This window comes from Neopelma chrysocephalum, unplaced genomic scaffold (assembly GCF_003984885.1).
Source record: "Neopelma chrysocephalum unplaced genomic scaffold, ASM398488v2 Primary Assembly neopelma1_138, whole genome shotgun sequence".
NCBI lineage: Eukaryota > Metazoa > Chordata > Aves > Passeriformes > Pipridae > Neopelma > Neopelma chrysocephalum.
The window spans coordinates 5,154,457-5,174,321 of NW_020897800.1; the positions used below are offsets into that span (position 1 = coordinate 5,154,457).

General features: G+C 60.7%; 2 protein-coding genes across 2 annotated transcripts in view; one reads left to right on the plus strand and one right to left on the minus strand.

Annotated features, from left to right (window-relative positions):
* Window positions 1-3,532, plus strand: part of ROBO4 (roundabout guidance receptor 4) — a 7,195-nt gene extending 3,663 nt beyond the window's left edge. Inside the window, exons 12-21 of the mRNA XM_027699322.1 lie at window positions 391-567; window positions 650-941; window positions 1,026-1,580; window positions 1,668-1,699; window positions 1,730-1,820; window positions 1,922-2,071; window positions 2,162-2,311; window positions 2,392-2,732; window positions 2,837-2,971; window positions 3,068-3,532. Of these exons, the coding sequence (XP_027555123.1) occupies window positions 391-567; window positions 650-941; window positions 1,026-1,580; window positions 1,668-1,699; window positions 1,730-1,820; window positions 1,922-2,071; window positions 2,162-2,311; window positions 2,392-2,732; window positions 2,837-2,971; window positions 3,068-3,213 (2,069 nt within the window). The 3' untranslated portion in view covers window positions 3,214-3,532. The remainder of the gene's footprint in view (window positions 1-390; window positions 568-649; window positions 942-1,025; window positions 1,581-1,667; window positions 1,700-1,729; window positions 1,821-1,921; window positions 2,072-2,161; window positions 2,312-2,391; window positions 2,733-2,836; window positions 2,972-3,067) is intronic.
* Window positions 3,533-4,574: 1,042 nt separating this feature from the next.
* On the minus strand, window positions 4,575-16,618 carry ROBO3 (roundabout guidance receptor 3). The gene is given in 27 exon segments (XM_027699243.1): window positions 4,575-4,823; window positions 4,904-5,011; window positions 5,087-5,164; window positions 5,243-5,349; window positions 6,718-6,885; window positions 6,957-7,098; window positions 7,101-7,409; window positions 7,494-7,597; window positions 7,678-7,711; window positions 7,781-7,804; window positions 7,884-8,055; window positions 8,179-8,361; window positions 8,457-8,569; window positions 8,654-8,873; window positions 8,954-9,075; window positions 9,311-9,477; window positions 9,564-9,732; window positions 9,817-9,898; window positions 10,152-10,363; window positions 10,454-10,625; window positions 11,090-11,214; window positions 11,295-11,422; window positions 11,836-11,974; window positions 12,047-12,167; window positions 12,896-13,053; window positions 13,853-14,179; window positions 16,474-16,618. Coding segments are annotated over 27 exon segments (4,044 nt in total). The 3' UTR covers window positions 4,575-4,608.
* Between the last annotated feature and the right edge of the window lie 3,247 nt (window positions 16,619-19,865).

Here is a 19,865-nt window from a genome sequence, read left to right on the forward strand (position 1 = left end):
GCTGGGACCCCCACCTAGTGCCATGGGACCCTCACCCCTGCAGTGAACCCCAGGGCTGGGACCTCCACCCAGTGCCATAGAAACCCCACTCTCTGCCATGGAGCCCCCACACAGGATATTCTGGGCCCCTCACCCGGTACCATAGGACCCCTAACCTGATGCCATGGGAACCCCCACCCAGGCCTAGGACCCTCACAATGTGCTATGGGACCAGCAAAATGTGCCCAAGACCCCAACCCTCTGCCTGGGACCCCAGTGCCATGGGAACCCCACCTCGGTGGTCCCCGCTGCCTGTCTGGAGGCAGCAAGGACTTGAGGACACACAGACCCGAGGGCAGAGGGGACAAGGGGCACAGAGCTCAGCACCCATGACCTCTCTTACCCTCCCAGCCCTCTCCCTGGAGCCGCCGAGCCTTGGCCCCCCCACGCCCCCCAACTGCAGCAGCCCCCGTGGGGGGCACCCGCCGCCCCTCGGGGACACGGGGTGCTGCGGCGGGGGGCACCCCGGGGTGCACACCTCGCCCAGCACCCCAAACCCAGCACCCTGGGAGCACATTCGCAAGAGAGGTGGGTATGGGGGACACGCGGGGGGATGAGGGGGGCACCGGGGAGGTGGCCCACGGCTCAGTGTCCCACATCCCCCACGCAGAGCTGCATCAAGTGCACAGCACCCCAGTGCTCACGGCTGGCCCCAACCATGTCCCTGTCACTGGAAGTGGAGGTGAGTGGGGGACAGATTTTGGGCCAGCAGCCAGGTGGCCTCAGCGAAGGGGACACGAGGGTGACACCACTGCTGCCATGATGGACAGAGGGAACGGGCAGCTGCCGTTCTTCAGCTCCCCAAAACCACGTCGGGGCAGTGCTTCACTGGCCTCCGGTGTCACCGGGTCACCAGTGACACCCCCGAGACCACCCCATGCCCGGCACCCACCGGTGACACGGTGAGTCTGAGTGTCCCCATCCAGACGGGTGCCCTGCACCCAAACCCCGTGCTGCAAAACCCAACATGTTGCTTGCACTTGCAGGTCCCCAGCCACCGTGTGCCCCAGGGACACATCCCCGGTCACCAGGCACCCCAAGGACCTGTCCCCATCCACTGGGATCCCCAGGGACACACCTCCACTCACCCAACGCCCCAGGGACACATCCCCGACCACTGAGAGCCCCAGGGATGTGTCACTGGCCACGAGGCACCCCCGGGACATGTCCCTCATCACTGAGGGCCCCAAGGACATGCTCCTGTCTAGCAGGCACCCCAAGGATGTGTCCCCAGTCCCCAGAAATCCCAGGGACATGTCACCAGCCACCAAGCACCAGAGAGACACAGTCTTGGCCGCCAGGCACCCTGAGGACACATCCCTGGTCACCAGGTGCCCCAGGGACCCATTACCAGGGACCAAATGCCAGAGGGACATGTCACCATCCACTAGGCACCCCAAGGACATGTCCCCAGCCAGCCAGCACCCAAGGGACACATCCCCAGGCATGAGGCTGCCCCAGGAGATGTCCCCAGGCACCAGGCTCCCCAAGGAGATGTCCCCAGCTACCAGGCACTGCAGGGACAAGTTCCTGGCCACTAGGTATGCCAAGGACATGCCCCCAGCCAACAGGCACCCCAGGGGCCTGTCACTGGTGACCAGGCACCCAAGTGACATGTTCCTGTCCAGCAGGTACCCTGAGAACATGTCACCAGCCATGAGGCATCCCAAGGACACATCGCCAGCCACTGGGCACCTCAGGGACACATCCCCAGTCACCAGACACCCTGAGGAGATGCCACCAGTCCCTGAGCACCGCAGGGACAAGTTCTTGGGCACCAGGTACCCCAAGGGCACATCTTCAGCTACCAGGCACCCCAGGGACCCATCACTGGTGACCAGGCACCCAAGGGATGTCCCTTCATGATATTTCTGGTCACCAGGTACCCTGAGGACATGTCACCAGACACTGGGCACATAAAGGACACATCCCCATCCACTGGACACATAAGGGACACATCCCCAGTCACCAGGCATCCTGAAGAGGTGTCCCCAGTAACTGGTCACCGGAGGGACATGTTCTTGGGCACCAGGTACCCCAAGGACAGGTCCCCAGCCACTAGCCACACCAGGGACACATCACTGGAGACCAGGCAGCCAAGGGACATGTTCCTGGCTACCAGGTACCCCAAGGACATGTCCCCAGACACCAGGCACCCAAGGGACAGGTCCCCAGTCACCGGGCGCCTCTCGCCAGCGTTCAGCGACGGGGTCCTCACGCAGCAGCAGGTGGCTGAGGACCTGGAGATGGACCAGGACACCACCTGCCTCAGGTATTCCCCATCCCCGTGGGACACTCCCACGATGGCAGTGCCCCCTGGTGCCATCAATGTCCGCACCATGTCCCCCATAGACCCCCAGCACCAACCGTGCCACAGTCCTTCTCACCACTGCACACCTACGGCTACATCTACGGGCCACCAGCCTCCGAGCTGGGCGAGGAGGAGGAGGAGGGGGAGGAGGAGGAGGAAGAAGAGGAGGAGGAAGAGCGGACGGCAACGAGGGGCTCGCCGGGGGGGTCTCTGCTGAACGGCTGGGGGTCCGTCTCGGAGGACAACTTTGCCAGCGCCCGCTGCAGCCTCGTGAGCTCCTGCGATGGCTCCTTCCTGCTGGACGCCAGCTTCGCCCGCGCACTGGCCGTGGCCGTCGATGGCCTCTGCTACAGCCTTGAGGACACTGACGGGCCTTACAGGGGTGAGTGAAGGGTCCCTGACCCCCTCTCTGACCCCAAGGACTGTCACCTCCCTGGGGAAGGTGTCTCTGTCATGGCACCATGGTGATGCCACCATCTCCCGCAGGTCCCTCACCGCCACCATCACCCTTGGAGCGGGTCTTCTCACCTGGGGTCCCAACCACCACCTGGGACTGGGGGACAGCGCTGGGGGTCCCACAGAGAGTTGGGGCAGAGGTAGCTCTGGGCATCACACAGAACGGTGAGCGGTGCCCTGATGCTGGGGTGACGGGCACTGGGGGTGGAAGGGAGTTCCATCTGTTACGGGGTGCTGGAAAATGTTCCCTTTTCTTGCCAGGTGGCCAGGGGTCAGGGAGTGGCAGCCCCTGGGCCAGGGCAGGTGGTGAGCTGGGGACAGGAGGAACAGGAGCATGGAGGTCCCCAGGGTGCAGGACGCAGCAAGGCCAGAGTCCCCTCGGCTCGGCTAAAATCCAGTTTTATTAGGCAGTTCCCCAAAAAGGGGCTCTTTACTAGGAAAAGCCACTCACAAAGGGTGGGTGGCACCAAGGTGGGTGGGTGTCCCTCTTTCTCCAGTGTCCTTGCCCTTCCCAAGTGTTCTATACTTCCACAGTGTCCCCATCCCTCCTCAGTGTCCCCATACTTTCCCAAATTCCTCATTCCTCCCCAGGATCCTCATTCTTCCCAAGAGTCCACATCCCCTCTAAGTGTCCACACCCCTCCACAGTGTCCTCGTCCCTCCCCAGTGCCCTCATCCTTCCCCAACATCCTCATCCTCCCCAACTATCCTTGTCCACCCCAAGCACTGTTGTCCATCCCAGGTGTCCTTGTCCTTCCCCAGGATTGTTCCCCTGACCATCCCCAGGCCTGCTGACCATTCCCATTTCTCCCAACTGTCCTTGTCATTTCTGACAGCCCATGTCCTTCCTCAGCATCCTTGTCCCACCTCAACCATCCTTGTCGCTCCCAAGTATCCTCATCCTTCCCAAGCCACCTGTGCCTCCTCCGAGTGTCTTTGTCTCTTCTAATCATCCTCATTCCCAGGGTCCTGAGCCCTTCTGAGTGTCCTCATCCTTCTCTAATTATTTTTGCCCCACGCATCAAGTGTCCTTGTCCCTTCCCACTGTCCTCATCCCCCTGCAACTATCCTCCTCATCCCTTACTACTGTCCTTGTCCTTCCCAAGCAACCTTGTCCTTTCCCTGTGTCCTCTTGCTTCCAGGCATCCTTGTCCCCCACCCTCCTTGCCATTCACCAGCACCTTAAACCATCTGCAGTGTCCTTGTCCCTCTCTTGTAATCTCATCCCAACTGTCCCCATCCATTTCAATCATCCTTATCCCTCACAGCCATCCTTGTCCTTTCCCAGCATCCTTGTTCCTCCAAACTGTCCTTGTCCCCAGGATCTTTGCCCTGCTTAAGCATCAACCTTATCCCTCTCCAGCATCCTCATCCCTCCCCAGTGTCCTCATCCCTCTCTGAACAATTGTCTCTGTCCCCAGGCTCCTCCTCCTTCCCCAAGCATCTTCCTTGTCCCTCCTGAGCATCCTCATCCCTTCCCAGGGTCCTCATTCCTCATGGCTGTCCTTGGTCTCCCTGAGCATCCTCGTCCTCCAAATTGCATCCTTATGCTTCCCTACCGTCCTTGTCCCCAGGGTCCTCATCCCTCCCCAGATATCCTCCTCCCTCCCTGAGCATCCTTGTCCCTCCCCAGGGTCCTCATCCCTTGTGATTATCCTTGTCCCACCCCGAGCACCCCTGTCCCCCCTCACTCTGACGCCCACCGGCCGCTGGCTCTGTGCAACCCTATTTACATGGCGCCACCCAGAAATTAAAGAACGTCCCTCCGTGTCCCCAACCCTGTCACCGGCTTGCCCTCCACTTTATCGCTTCTCCTGCGACGGGCCGGGCAATGCGGCCCCCGGGCGGCGGCGATGGCCGCTCCCTTCGCCGCGCTCCGCCGGGATCCGGCTGCGCCCCGAGCCGTGGTCCCGGGAGCTGGCGGAGCCGCGGGACGAGACGCTGCCTGTGGTGGAGCAGCTGCCAGACACCTGCCCGCGGGGCAGGCAGGAGGGCTTGCTGTAAGGGACGAGCTCGTCTGCAGGGGAGGAGACAAGGTTGGGGTTCGGCAGTGACACCCCCAAACCCTTTGTCACCCAGCCGCTGGCCCTGGCTTACCGCCGCGGGCCGGGCGATGGGCGACCCTGCGCTCGGCCCCGCTGGGTTCCCGCTCCGGAGAGGGGCCGGGGGTCTCTCCCGGCGGCGGCAGAGGCGGCGGCGGCAGGTCTGCGGTGGAGAGGGAGGAGAGGGCTGAGCACTCCCGAACCCACCTGGAGCCCCTAATTTTTCCCCCCCACTCACCTCCCGTCTGCTTTTCCCGGCAGTAGCGGCTGCATTTGGGCTTCAGGCGACTTTTAGGGGCCGCCCCGCGGTGTTTCCCTGGGGGGATGGCAGCGTCAGCCTCCCCACACAGCCAGTGTGATACCCACCCACCCAAACCGGCCCCCCAGGGCTCACCTGTGCCGGGGGGGCAGCGGGCTCGGGGTGGGTGGCCCTCGCTGGCATCCGGAGTCACTGGGGGACTGGGTGCCTGTGGGGGGGTGCCGGTGCTGTGGGGGGGTCTCCTGGCAAAGAGGGGGTGGGATGAAGCCGGGGTGGGGGAAGTGGGATGGGGGGCTCGGTGGCCACCACAGTGCTGGCTGGCACAATCCCTCCAGAGCTGTGCCAGAGCCAGGGGAAGACATGGGGTGTTGGCACAGCTGGATGGCACTGGTGTGGGTGGGCTGAAGCACCACAGCTGGATGGCAGTGCCACATCTGGATCGCAGTCACACAGCTGGACTGGCAAAGGGCAGATGGATGAGTGCAGTGGCACAGCTGCAGGGGAGGAGCACAGCTGGATCACAAGCCACAGCCTGGCGAGGTTGTAATGGCACAGCCAGCCTGCAATGACACAGCTGGAGCACAGCTGGATAACAGCTGCTCAGCTGGATTACAACCACACAGCTTTCAGCTGCACAGCTGGGTCACAGCACAGCTGGATTTCAAGCACACAGTTGGATGGCAATGATGCAGCTGGCCCCGGATGTCACAGCTGGATTGCAGCCACACAGCTGGATCATGGCACAGCTGGATTGCAGCCACACAGCTGGATCATGGCACAGCTGGATTGCAACCATGTGGCTCAATTGCAACAGTACGGCTGGAGTGCAGTGACGTGCCAGCATTGTGATGGCACTGCTGGCTTGCGATGGCACCGCTGGATCATGGCAGAGCTGGGCCACGACAGCACAGCTGGATGATGATGTCCCAGCTGGCTTGTGATGGTGTAGCTGAATTCTTATGCCCCAGTCAGCTGACACTGTCATGGATGTGACCTGACAGCATGGCCGGGGCACAGCTGGAGGGCAGGGGTGGGTGGTGACATCATGGAATTATCACAAAGGGACACCTGGGCCACGCTGGGACATCCAGACTCCAGCAGGACATCCAGACCCCTATGGCACAGCCAGACCATGGTGGTATGGCAGGACCAGATTGTGACAACATGGTTGGGTTGTGATGGGACACCCAGACTGTGGTGGGTCATCCGGACCCTGGTGGGACATCCTGACTCCAGTGGCAAGGCCAGACCATGGTGGAACAGTGGGACTGGGTCATGACAACATGGCTGGATCGCAGTGGGACACCCAGACCTCAACAGGACACCTGGCCCTCAGATGGCACATCTGGACCTCAATGGCATGGCTGGACCATGACAGCACAGCAGGGCTGAATAGTGACAAGATGGATGGATTGTGATGGAACATCTGGACCATGGTGGGACATCTGGACCCCAATGACACAGTTGGACCATGATGGCAGAGCACAGTTGGATAGTGACAACATGGCTGAATCACAACAGAACACCCAGACCGTGGTGGGACACTTGGACCTCAATGGGACATCCAAACCCCAATGGCACGGCCATACCAAGCGAGGCCCATCTCCTACCGGGGCAGGCGGGAGCTGTCGAAGTCATGGAGGCGGGGAATGTCCTCGGTGGCGCGGGGCGATGGCGTCAGGGTGGTGGTGGACCGGCAGCCGGAGGAGGTGGTGGGCGAGGATGCAGCAGTGGCACAGGGGATGTCCTCACCGGGGTACCACACCTCCATCCCCGACCTGCAGGGCAGAGACCACAGGGTGCGTGCTGGGGGCAGCAGGCCCCTGCCCCCCCAAGCCTCCACACTCACCCTCCGGTTGCCTCTTCCTCTTCATCCTCTTCTTCCTCCTCCTCCTTCTCCTGGGTGCACTGGCTAAGCTCGCTGGCTGAAGGTGGAGGGGGCAGCAGCTCCGTCCAACTCACCGTTGGCAGTTTCACCGCTTGCCCCAGCTTTGCTTTGGCCCCTGCGGCAAGGTGGGATGCTGGGGGGGCTGTGGGGAGGGCACCGCACCCCCAGCCCCCCTGTGTCCCCCCACCCATCCCACCACCCTACCGTGCTCAGCCCATCCTCGGGGTGCCTGGGCGGCTGCAGCATCCATCGGCTGAGGACCCACCCCGGGATAGGGGGTCCCATACTGCGAGAAGGGACGGGGGAAGGTGCAGAGATCCTCACTGTCCGCCTCGATGGTGCTGTAAACCGGCCCCTCGCCGGCCCCCGCCCCAAACTGCTCCGTCTGGGCGATGTAACGGGTGATGCCGGCGTCTGCAGAGGGCGGCTGCCACCATCAGGGCTGACTATGACCCCCCCAGTCAGAGCCACCCACCCGTCCCCGTGCTGACCCCTCACCATTGTAGTATCTCTCAGCGGTGCCCAAGCAACCGGCAGCACTGGCTGTGCCGCCACCGTGCCACGCGTCCGCCAGCCACGGGTAACCACTGCCGACGGCTGCCCTGCAAGGAGACGGGGTGAAGGGGTGCTGTTGGTCAGCGCTGGGGCTCCTGGAGAAGGCGGGGGATACCCGGGGGATTACCTGGGGCTGCCGCGCGCTGGAGCCGGGAAGGCGACTGCGGAAAGAGAGCGGGATGAGGGCGGCGAGAGGCCGCGCCGGGACCCCGCGCCACCTATGGGCTTACCGGTGGGTGTGTAGGCAAAGGAGGCTGCAAAGAGAGGGGAAGTAGGTGGCTGGTGGGTGATGAGTGAGGGGTGGGGGGTCCCAGGGGTAGCACCCCTCTGTACCGGTGAAGTGGCTGAGCTCCTTCTTCCTGCGGCGGCGGCTGTAGACCCAAGCGGCGAAGGCGGCGAGAACGACCCAGCAAGCGCTGCCGACGCCGGCGATGAAGGCTGGCTGCCGGGCCACCTCAGCCAAACGCTCGGCCACGCTGCTCCCGCCTGCTGGCTCCGCATCCCGCTCCATCGGGGGGGCTGCGAGTGACACGGGGAAGGGGGACACACCGGTGGGATGCCGAGCAGCCATCCGCAGCGCCGCAGTGGGTGACCCCCGACACTCCCCACCCGTAGGTGCGGCGGTGACAGGAGACTCACCGACGCGGATGGGGACAGGGGCGCTGCGAGCGCCCACACCGGCGGCAGTGGCGGCGGCAACTTCGGCGTGGTAAGGGACCCCGGGGACCAGTCCCCGCAGCACTGTCGCCAGCACCGTCCCCTCCACGCTCTGGTTGATATGGTAGCGGCTCTCATTGCCCAGGCACCAAATCTGGGAGCGAGGGGGAAAAGATGAGGGACACCATGACATGGTGCCATGGGTGGACAGAGGGGACCTGCTACGTCCCTGCTTCTGTCCACCCTTACCCGGTAATCCCGGATGACGCCGTTCTGCTCGGCCAGTGGCGGTGGCTGCCACGAGATGCGGACACTGGTGCCGTTCCCAGCCACACTGACAGCTCGCGGGGGGGCGCTGGGGGCTGCCGGTAGGGGACACATGGGATGTCACCTCCAGGTTGTCCCCTGGGAGGTTGTCCCACCTCCCCCTCCACTCCTACACTCACCCGCCTCTGGGGTGCGCAGAGTGCGCACGGCGCTGTCCGGACCATGGAGCTGACGGAAATAGGGTCGGACCTTGACCTCGTAGTCCTGGCCCCGGCGCAGCTCGGTGAGCAGGGCCTCCCGCTCCTCCGGCGCCCGCACCGCCCGCGCCTCCTCCCAGCGGCCACCACGCCGCCGGTACAGCACGCGGTAGCCCTGAAGGAAGGGCGCTGGGCGCTCCACCTGCGGAGCCAAGGGGAGGGCGGGATGGGGGGATGCTCGGCACCGGGAGCCCCGTGCTGGCAGCGGGGTGCGGCACTCACGGTCCAGGAGAGGCGGACGGCGCCCAGCGGCAGCACCACGGGCTCCTGCAGGTGCACAGCCACTTGGGCCAGCTCCCGCTGCACCTGCTCGGGGTCCAGCCCTTGCTCCGTGGGGCTGGCATCTGCTGGAAGCATGAGAGAATGGAGGGTCCATGGACATCCCCGCTGGCGTCACCGAATGGAGAGGCCACGGTGACACCACGTTCCCATGGTGGATACATGGGAAGCTCCACTGGCACCACTGGGCAAGGATGGACCCAAAGGTTTTGGGTGCACAGGCACCTCCATGTGTGTCACCAAGTGGAAGTGGATGGTGGGTTCACAGACACCTCCACCAATGTCGCCACTGGGTCTCACCTTGGGTGTGCACAGGCTCTGAGATGCCGCTGGGGTCACTGAGCCCGTAGGCGTTGACCGCCCGCACCAGGAACAGGTAGACGGTGTCAGGGACGAGGCCGCTCACCGTGTGGGTCTCACCCTCCACATCAGCTGCCACCGTCCGCCACGGGCCACCCACTGCCTGGCTGCCAAGGGACAGGGGTGACCCATGACAGGGTGGTACCGGGCCACCACATCATCCCTGCAGCCAGAGGGGATGCTTGAGTGATACCTGAAAGCCTCCACTATGTAAGAGGTGACATGGGTGGCATCGCTGTCCTTGTTCGCTTTCCAGCTCAGGGTGACACTGCTTTTGGTGATGTTGGTGACCACAGGGGTGGAGGGTGGCCCGGGGAGGACTCCAGGCACAGGGGAAGGTGGGAAGAGGTCAGATTCATCACCTGCAGAGAGATGCGTGGAGGTCTGGGGTTGCTTTGTCCCTGGTGCCATGGTGTCCCCGGTGCAGTGACATCCTTGTGACCCACCTTGCACCTCCAGGGAGCTGCCCCAGCGTGTCTCGCCCGCTGGGCTGGTGGCCACGCACTCATAGAGCCCAGAGTCTCTCACCTGTAGGGGGGAAGAGCTCCTGCCCCATCACCCTGAGCACCCATCACCTCGGCACCCACCCCCTGGGCACACACCGCCCTTTGTACCCACTACCCTGAGCACCCATCACCCTTTGTACCCATCACCCTGAGCCCCAGCACTGCTTGTACCCACCAACCTGAGCACCCACCTCCCTTTGCACCCCTCCCACACCCACTGCCCCTCTCCCCTCCCTGCAGTACCCCCACGGGTGCCCCTGCCGGGGCCGGCTCACCCGGAGGCCGGTGATCTGCAGGGTGCCGTTCTCCAGCAGGCTGGCGCGGGACTGGGCACCCACCAGGGCACTGCCGTCCTTCAGCCACCCCACGCTGCCCGGGGGGTCACCGCCCCACACCCCACAAGGCAGCCGTGCCGTGGCCCCCACCGGCAGCACCGTCCGGTTAGCGGGAACGGGGCTGACCACTGGCGGGTGGAGCTCGGTGGGTGCTACGGGGGGAAAACCGGGAATCGCTGGGTGGTGTGGTGGGTGCCACTCATGCACCAAATGTGCCAGTTCTATGCTGGTGCCAGACTTACCCCCCATCACGTCCAGGCGTGCCCTGGCCAGGACGCTGCCAGCCACACTGATGGCCTGGCACAGGTAGTGGCCGGTGTCACCGGGCTGGACATTGGCGATGGTCATGGCACCTCCAGGGCTCACCCAAACACGGCTGGAGGGGAGCGGGGGCTGGCCCGGGAACAGCAGGGTCTGGGGAGGGAGGGGGCTGAGTAGGGGAGGAGGGAGAGGTGGGGTGGGACAAGGTGGGGACAGGGATGGGCATGGGGACAGGAATGGGATGGGATGTGAAGGGATGAGATGGAATAGAATGGAATGGAATGGGATGAGAATTGGTATTGGGGTGAAAAAGGGTAAGGGATGGGATAAGGACTGGGATGGGATGGTGATGGGGACTGGGTGGGGATGAGGTGAGAGGAGGATGAGATGGGATAAGATTGGGATGGGGTTGAGATGCTGATGGGCTGAGAATTGGGATGGGGATGGGGATGATAATGGGGATGAGGTGGAATGGAAATGGACCGGGGACAGTGATGGGATTGGGATGAGGATGGAATGTGGACATGGGTGGGGTGGGAACTGGGATGAGGACGGGGCTACAGCTGGGTCTGGGGTCAAGGATGGGGACAGGAATGTGGACAGAGATGGGCACAGACCTGGCTCCCCTCCTTCTGCCAGAAGACAGCAGGCGGTGGGTTGCCCTTACTCTGGCACTGGAAGGTCACGCTCTGGCCAGGGGTGACAGCCTGGTCGCGGGGCCCAGTGACGAGCTGGGGGGGCACTGCCACAGTGTGGGGAGAGACAAGGGCTTGCCCAGGCACTCCACCAGCACCTAAGGGTGCTCCCCAGGGCCCCTCTTACCATGCACGGTGAGGGTGCCGGATGCCTCCGACCTGCCCACGCTGTTATCGGCCACACAGGTGTAGGTGCCCTCGTCCTCTGCTCGCAGCCGGCTGATCCGCAGGGTGTTGTCCGGCAGCACCTCCCACCTGGGGGGAACCCCGTGAGGACGTGGCACCAGCAGAGTGCCAGGGCACCAGGACAGGGTGGGGTGCCAAGGGATGCACTGAGGATGTGGGATGTGATGGGGATGTGGGCACAACAGGCATCTGGGATGCAAGGAAAATGAGGGATGCACTGGGGGATGTGAAATGTGGTGAGGATGTGGGATGTGATGGGGATATGGGATGCAACAGAGAAGCAGGATGCAATGAGGACTTGAGGTGCAATAGGGATGCAGGATGTGCTGAGGATGGAGGGTGCGTGGGGATATAAGATGTGATGGGATACTTGATGTCACGGGGATGCCAGGCTGGCACACAGTAATGCCACCCAGCTGCAGTGCAGAGCCCTGCACCGATGGCCCTGGTGCCCTGCATCAGCCCTCTCACCCTCTGCTCACCTTCCCAGTGGCATCTCGCCCTCCTCCTTGTGCCACCGCGCCGCTGGCTGGGGATCCCCCACGGCCTCGCAGGCGAACTCTGCTGTCCCCTCCACCAGCACTGCCTGGTTCAGGGGCCTCTTGCCAAACGCCGGGCGCTCTGTGGGGCAGCTGTCAGTCCCGCCAGGATGTCACCCACCCCTCAACACCCCAAACATTACACCCCACGCACCAAAGACCACCAGCTCGGCCGGCTCGCTGTCCCTCTCCCCCACCACGTTGGTGGCCACGCAGACGTAGACACCGGCGTCGCTCTTGCGGGTACTGGCCACCATCAGCTTCCCTCCACGGATCTGGGCGAAGCACATCACATCCCCCATCCCCATCAAATCCAGCATCCCCATTGCATCCTGCATCTCCACTGTATCTCATACTCCCACTGCATCCCAAACCCTTATTGCACCTCTCGTCCTGACTGCATTCCGTATCTCCATCACATCCCGCATCCTCACTGCTTCTCACATTCCCATTGCACTTACACCCTCATGACATCCCATATCTCCATTGCATCCCAAATCTCTTATGCATCCCACATCCCCATTCCCACATCCCCATCTCATCCTGTATCCCAGTCACATCCCACATCCTCATTGCATCCGAACTCTCCGCTGCATCCCACATGCCCATCACGTCCCCATCATATCCCACATCCTCACTGCATCACACCCTCATCACGTCATACGTTCCCATTGCATCCTCATTGCATCCCCCATCCCCATCCCATCCTGTATCTCCACTGAATCACAGATCTCTGTTGCATTCCCCATCCCCATCACATTCCACTTCTCCATCGCCTCCCCATCACATTCTGTATCCTCACTGCACCCATATTCCCACCACATCCCACATCCCCATCACATCCCCAATCCCCTTCGCACCCCCATCGAATCCCGCATTCCACATCCCCGTCCTGTATCCCTCTCACATCCCACGCTCCTACTGCATCCTCTATCCCTACCTTATCCCACATCCTCATGGTAACACTCTGCCCCGGTTTTGTGCCCCCCGCCCCGTCCCTCACCGTCAGGTGCTCGTCCTTGTCGCTGAGCCGGACTCCGTTCTTCTTCCAGGAGACGCTGGGCTCGGGATGGCCGCGGGGCGGGACACACTCCAGCACGGCCGGTTCTCCCGCCGCCACCACCACATCCCCGGGGGGCTGCCGGAAATCGTCCCGCAGCACTGGGGGGACACACCAGCCCGGCCTCAGCTCCCCAGCCCTGGGAGTGGCGCCTGGGACACCGTCTGCGTTGGCTTTAGCTGATTTTAATTTTTCTTCCTTGATTTTACTTGATTTTCAAATGTTTTCGGTTATTTTCACCTGGTTTTGTTTTGTTGCAATTATTTTTGTTTATTCTCATTTTCATTAGTTTCCAAGTATTTTCACTTCTTTTAATTTCTTTTGTGTTGTTTTCATATATTGCAATTTATTTTTACTTATTTTCACTTCTTTTCAGTAATTTTCACTTATTTTCACTTATTTCCAATTATTTTCATTTTTTCATTATTTTTATTTTTCTTCACTTATTTTCACTTATTTTATTTTTTCATTTATTTTCACTTCTTGTCACTTCAATTCATTTTTTTTCACCTATGTTTTAATTTCTTTTCTCCTATTTTCATTCATTTTCACTTACTTTCACTTTACTCTTTCCATCTACTTTCACTCATTTCCTCTTTTTTTTCATTTCTTTCCTCTCAGTTTCATTTATTTCCAATGTTTTTCGCTTCTTTCGAACTTACTGAAATTTCTTTCCTTTTCTCTTCACTTCTTTTATTTATTTCCAAATGCTTCATTTACCCTTCTTCTCATTTATTTTCCCTGCTTTTATCTCTTTCCCCCTCTTTTCCCTTGGCAGCGCCACGCCCGGGGATGTGAGAGCCCCTGGTCCCACAGCGGGTTGAGCTCCGCGGTGGCACCAGACCCCTAAACCCCCACCCAAATCACCCCTCAGCCCCTCTCCCTCTCCCCAGGACTCACCGGCCACCGCCAGGGAAGCGTTCCGGCTGGTGGCCTCCCCCAGGTAATTCCTGGCCACGCAGACATAGACCCCCTCGTCGGGCTTCCCCCGCCGCCCGTGCAGGATGCGGAGGAAGAAGAGGGAGCCGCCGGGCAGGAGGGTGCGGTGAGAGCGGGGATCCTCCCGGTCCGTCTCCACCCGCTCCCCGTCTTTGTACCACTCCACTGCCGGGGCCGGGCGCCCCTCGGCCTTGCAGCTCAGCGTGGCCGGTTCCCCCTTGGAGACCAGGAGATCCGTGGGGTGCTCCACGATGCGAGGGGCCGTGTCCTCCAGCTGAGAGTGGGACCCTGCGGGAAAGATTAGGGGCGTGGGGAGGTGGGGCTTGAGGGGGCTGAGCATCCTCCAAAGCTCCGTGCGGCGCCTTCCTGGATCCAGCCCCTGCTTTGCTTGAAGAGCAGGAGATGAGATGAAGTGTGGCGAGGTCTCAGCCCCGTGTATCCCCCTCTGCCCCATCCCAGGGTGGGTGCCGGTGGGGAGGGAGCAGGCTCAGGCAGGGACAGTGGGACAAAGCAGCTCCGCTGCCAGTAATGGCCCTTTTCCACCCAGTTTCCAACCGGGCATCCCTGCGGAAATGGAATTGGGGCTAAATTCTCCCCCAAACAGGTTTTTTTCCATCATGATTTTTCCATCATCTGCAAGTGCTGATTTTCCATAGCAGAGCCAGTAACTCCGGGCTGCGGGAAACGCTTAAATTTAAGTTTAAAAAAGCCCCATATTGGATCTGTGGGGCCATCGCAGGAAAATTCTCCCCGCTGGGGCATGGGAATTAATGGATGCTCATTAATGCCGGCATAATTAATGCTCCTAAATGCCGGGGCCGGCTGGGCTGAACCCCGCGTGTCCCCAGCGCCGCCCGGGGTTGGCTCGGGAGGTCGGTCCCCAAGTGTCACTGTGTGTCACTGTGCGCACAGGAACATGCCACTGCAGGCACATACATGCACAGACACGCCTGCACACGCGTGTGTGTGTAGTTACAGACACACACACACCGGCACACACGTGTGCATTCATGCAGGGGCGTGTGTGTCCTTAGACATGCATGTGTAGGCATGCAGAGGTACACACACACATATATATGCACACACTCGTGCATACATGCACAATGCACATGCATGCGCATAAATGCACACTGCACATACACGCACATACATGCACACACAGGCACATTGCACATACATGCCCATAAATGCACACTGCACATACATGCACATACCTGCACGCTGTGCATACATGCACATGCGTGCACACACATTCACACACATGCACATACATGCACACCGCACATACATGCACATGCCTGCACATACACGCACACACATGCACACGTTGTCTCCTTTCCCCTGCTCCTGCCCCAAGAGTCTTGTGGCGGGATGTAAGGGGGGGGGGCTGCAATTTGGGGCGCCCGCGGGGTTGCCATGGGGACAGGATGTGGCTGCCATGGGGACGGGAGGGATGCTGCGGGGTACCGGGTACCCCCGGGGGGCACAGCGGGGACTGAGGGGGCCGCAGCTGGGCCCGGTGGCTAATTGGGATGAGCGGGGGGTCAAGCCAGACCCCCTCCTGTGCCCAGCCGGCTGTGCAGGGGCAGGCGGTCCCGCGGGGTTTGGGGACACCCCCTCCCTCACCAGCCACCCAGGGCCAGATGGAGGGGGGACGTTCAGACCAAAAAAGAGGGAAAAAGCCCAAAATGGGGTTAAAATTCAGGCAGACACCCCCTCCATCATCCCCCGCCCCTCTCCCCCCGCTCTGTCCCAGCTAGGGGACACGGGGCTGGTTTGGGGACATGGAGAGAATTAGGGGACACGGATCTGATTGGGGGACACTGGGATGGTTTAGGAATGTAGAAATAGTTTGGTGACACGGGTCTGGTTTGGGGACATGGAGTCCGTCCCAACTCAGTGTCTGGGAGTTGGTTTGGGGACACAGGGACGGTCGGGGGACATGGGACTGGTCCTGGTTCAGAGACTGAGGATGGGCGTGGGGACATAGGGACTGTTTGAGTACACCGGGTCACCTCCACCTTGGGGTCTGGAGATTGGTCCGGGGACATAGGAACAATTTGGGAATGACATGTCTGTCCCAGCTCACAGTCTGGAGGTTGATGTAGGAACACAGGGACAGTTTGGGAACGAGGACTTCTCCTGCATCAGGATTTGGGAACACAGGGCTAGTTTGGGGACATTGGGTCGGTCCTGACTTGGGGACAGCAGTCTGGTCTCGGTTTGGGGTCATGGACACTATCTGGGGACATAGCATCACTCCCGGGAGTTGGTCTGGGGACAGGGAGCCGGTCCCGGAATGGGGACATGGACCTGGTGGGACGACGGGGTCAGTCCTGGACTCGGGACTGACGGGGACGGTTTGGGGGCATCAGGTCCGTCTCGAAGTTGGGACATGGGCCAGGTCCCGGTTTGGGGCCACGGGATCAGGTTAGGAGCCCAGTGTCGGTGCTGGTGGGGTCCCGACTGGGATGGGGGGGCTGCGAGCTACTTTCAGCATCCTGTCTGGACCAGAAATGGGAACCCCGGGACGGGAGGACAGCGGGACCGGGGACCACGTACCGGGACCGGGGGCCACGTACCATTCCCGGGGGCGAGATCGGGCAGGTGGAGTGCAGCGATGGAGCGGTTGATGCCGAGCAGGAGCGAGGAGTTGGAGCCTTCGGCCCCCAGCGAGTCGGCGAACAGGTTCATCTGCAGCAGCGTCTTCAGCAGGTACCGCAGCATTCTGCCAAAGCTCGGCTCAGTTCGGCTCGGCTCGGCTCCCCTCAGCACCACACGATCCTGCACGGCTAAGACCGGCTCAGCTTAGCTCGGCTCAGCCCGGTCCAGTTCAGTTTAGCTCGACTCTGCTTGGCTGGGTTCGGCTCGGCTCAGTCCGGCCCGACTCGGCTCAGTCCAGCGCGGCTCAGCCCAGCTCAGCCCGGCCCGACTCGGCTCGGCTCAGCTCACTTCGGCTCGGCTCAGCCCGCGGCGCCGCCCCCGGGTGGGGGGACGGGCCAGCGCTGTGCTGGGCGGGGGGAGATGGGGGTGTCCCTGTGTCCCCCCCTCCTCCCTGAGAAGCGGGATGGGGGCAGAAGGGGGTGTGTCCCGTACGGGGCGGGGACTCCACGGTGGAGGGGAATCGGGATGACTTTTGGGGGAGCAAAGGAAAAGGGGGGTCCTCGGATTGGAGGGAGCAGAAGGAGGAAGAGGGGCAGCAGCTCCCTGGCTTCACACCAGATTAGGTGACACCACACAGGGCTGCCATCACCCTCCACCCGGGACCCTCCTCAAGGAACCCCAAAATGCAGCGTCACCCCCTCACCCCACGGGGAACCGCGGCTGCTCGGGGGGGCCACGTACCCCAACCCCGGGGGGCGCTGGCAGGGGTGAGGACACTTCGGGGGTGCTGGGAGCACCAGTGGCCTTGAATTTGGGGGGAGGAAGGGAACACACAGGAATCGGCACATGATGCCATTGAATCCGTAATTAGCAATTGGCCACTTAATTAATGCGCTGGAGCTGATGTGGGAAGCAAAGAGCCTCCTCCAGCGAGCCCCCTGTAGGGAAGGGGGAGTTTAGGGGGGTCCGTTATAGGGGGGGTTGTTATTTAGGGGGGTTCTTTAATAGGAGGCTTTCTCAGGGAGGTTTATTAAGGGGGGATTGTTACACTGGCGCTTGGAATGGGGCAAAGGTGGGGAAAAAGGGGGAGTCGGGAATGTGGGGAACCCGGAGGGGCTTGGCGGGGAGAGAGGAGGTGTGGAGGAGAAGGGGTGATGGGGAAGGATGGGGGACACACATCTGGGTGTCCACATCTGGGACAGGGGGAGGAAGAAGGCACTTCACATCTGGATGCACAGCAGCAGATGAAATGGGCCCAAGCACGTTTGCACATCGGGGTGGGGGGAGGCAAAAGTGCTCCAAAGGGGGTTCACATCTGGAGGACTCTTGGGACACAGCTGGGGAGAGGGGAGGTTTTTCCACGAACATCTGGGGCACGGAGGATCTCTGTGATGTTCACATCTGGGAGGGCTGGATGGTCTGGGGGATGCACACACGTTTGGGCAAACAGCTGGAGGGCTCCCCAGGGTCACAGCTGGGCACACAGCTGAAGGCACAGGGATGCTCAAGCACATCTGGACAGACGGATGGTTTCTATTTGTGCACATCTGGAGGCATAAGTAGGAGGTAGGTGAGTGCACATCTGGAGAGCTTGCACAGGCTTGCTTCTGTCTCAGAGCTGTGCTGGGGCCTCAGACAGGCACACATCTGGACTCCTGTGCACATCTGGGACCATTCAGCCTCACCAGCACCCTCTGGGCTCTCCATATCCCACCGAATCTGTCGGATCCAAAGCTCCTATCTGGGTGTCCAGGGGGTGATGCATTATTCATCCATCCCTCTCAGAGCTGGGCACGGAGAAAGTAAATAAATATTAATTTAATAGGAGCACAAAGCTTTTCCGTTTCTCCTGCTGGGGATGCAGCAGCCGAGGGATTTCTCAGTAGGATAAAAAAAAAAAAGTAAAGAAAAAAAAGGAGAAATAAATTATCCGTAGAATAACAGGTTTATCCAACTATTATCTGAATAATTCTCCGGGATGGGAATTGATGGCAACGCTGGAATATTAAAAGCTGCTCTGTTTCCCCACCTTCTCGTTTTGGAGAGCTAAGCCAAGGGATGGGACATCTTCGACGCGGGACTACAGGATGGAAAAGGATGTTAATCCCCGGACAGCTTTTGGGCCCCTTTTCATGGAGTGCCTGGAAGATGGGAGAGTTTTTAATGGGGATCCTGGAGGTTTTGGGAGCCCCAGGGATTAAAGCACCTCTGTATTAATCCCGCTATGAGTCCTGAGGCTGCATCGATGGGCTCCCGGGGGTGACACACGCGCATCCAATACCTCCTCTGAGACAGCTCGGGATGGGGAATGGAGACAAAGGAGCCGCCTCATCCCGATGGATAATCCCCCTCAGATTCATCCCCGTTAATCAGCTGGGCAAACACCGAGCGCGGGGGCATTGCCTCCTTGTTAGCAGATTTATTCTCGCCGCCGCGGCGTTTAATTGCCGCTTGATTCGGCGATTAGTGGTTGTTTGCCCAGGCTTTGCCCAAATCACCCCCCCCCGAAGTTTTTAGGTGGGGGGGAGGCTTCCTCCACACTTCGTTGTCCTCGTTATTCCTCCTTATTTTTGCTGCTTCCTTACTCCTCCTGAATCTTCTCGACCCTCGCTGGGCAGCATCGGGTGGGGAAACTGAGGCACGAAGACCGTAATGAGGAGCGACAAGATATTTGTCTGGGCAAATGAGTGGCTGAGCCCCCCCTTCCCGCTGCCCGGGGGGAATCCCTGGCAGCCCCCTCTTATTAACATTTCCCCCGGGAGCCCCCACCCCGAGCTGGGCGCTTGGCCGGAAAACGCGGCTTTTTGAATATTTATAGAGGTTGTGGCGGCACATGGGGCGGGGGGGAAGGGGGGAACAGGGTCTGCTGGGGGTGGGGAGGTGCAATGCTGGGGACTGGGAGAAGCGGAGATGGAGGGGATGGGGCTGGAATGGTTTGGGGTGTTGTAGGGAACGATACTGGGATTCTGTAGGGCACTGGAATGGTGTAGGGGAGTAAAGTGGAATGCTTTACGGGGTGTCACTGGGATGTTTGAGGGGATTGTCACCTGGATTCTTTAGTGCATAATGCTGGTATGACCTAAGGAATGATGCTGGGATGCCCTAAGGAATGATGTTGGGATCCTTTAGGGGAGGATGGTGAGATGCTTTAGGGAATGATACTGGGATGGTGTAGGGAATGGCACTGTAATCCTTTAGGAGATGACGCTGGGATGCTTTAAGGAATGATGCTGAGATGCTGCAGGAGATGATACTGGAATGCTGTAGGGAATGGCACTGGGATCCTTTAGGAAATGATACTAAAATGGTGTAGGTGACGACCCTGAAATGACTTAGGGAATGACACCGGGATGCTGTTGGGAATGACACC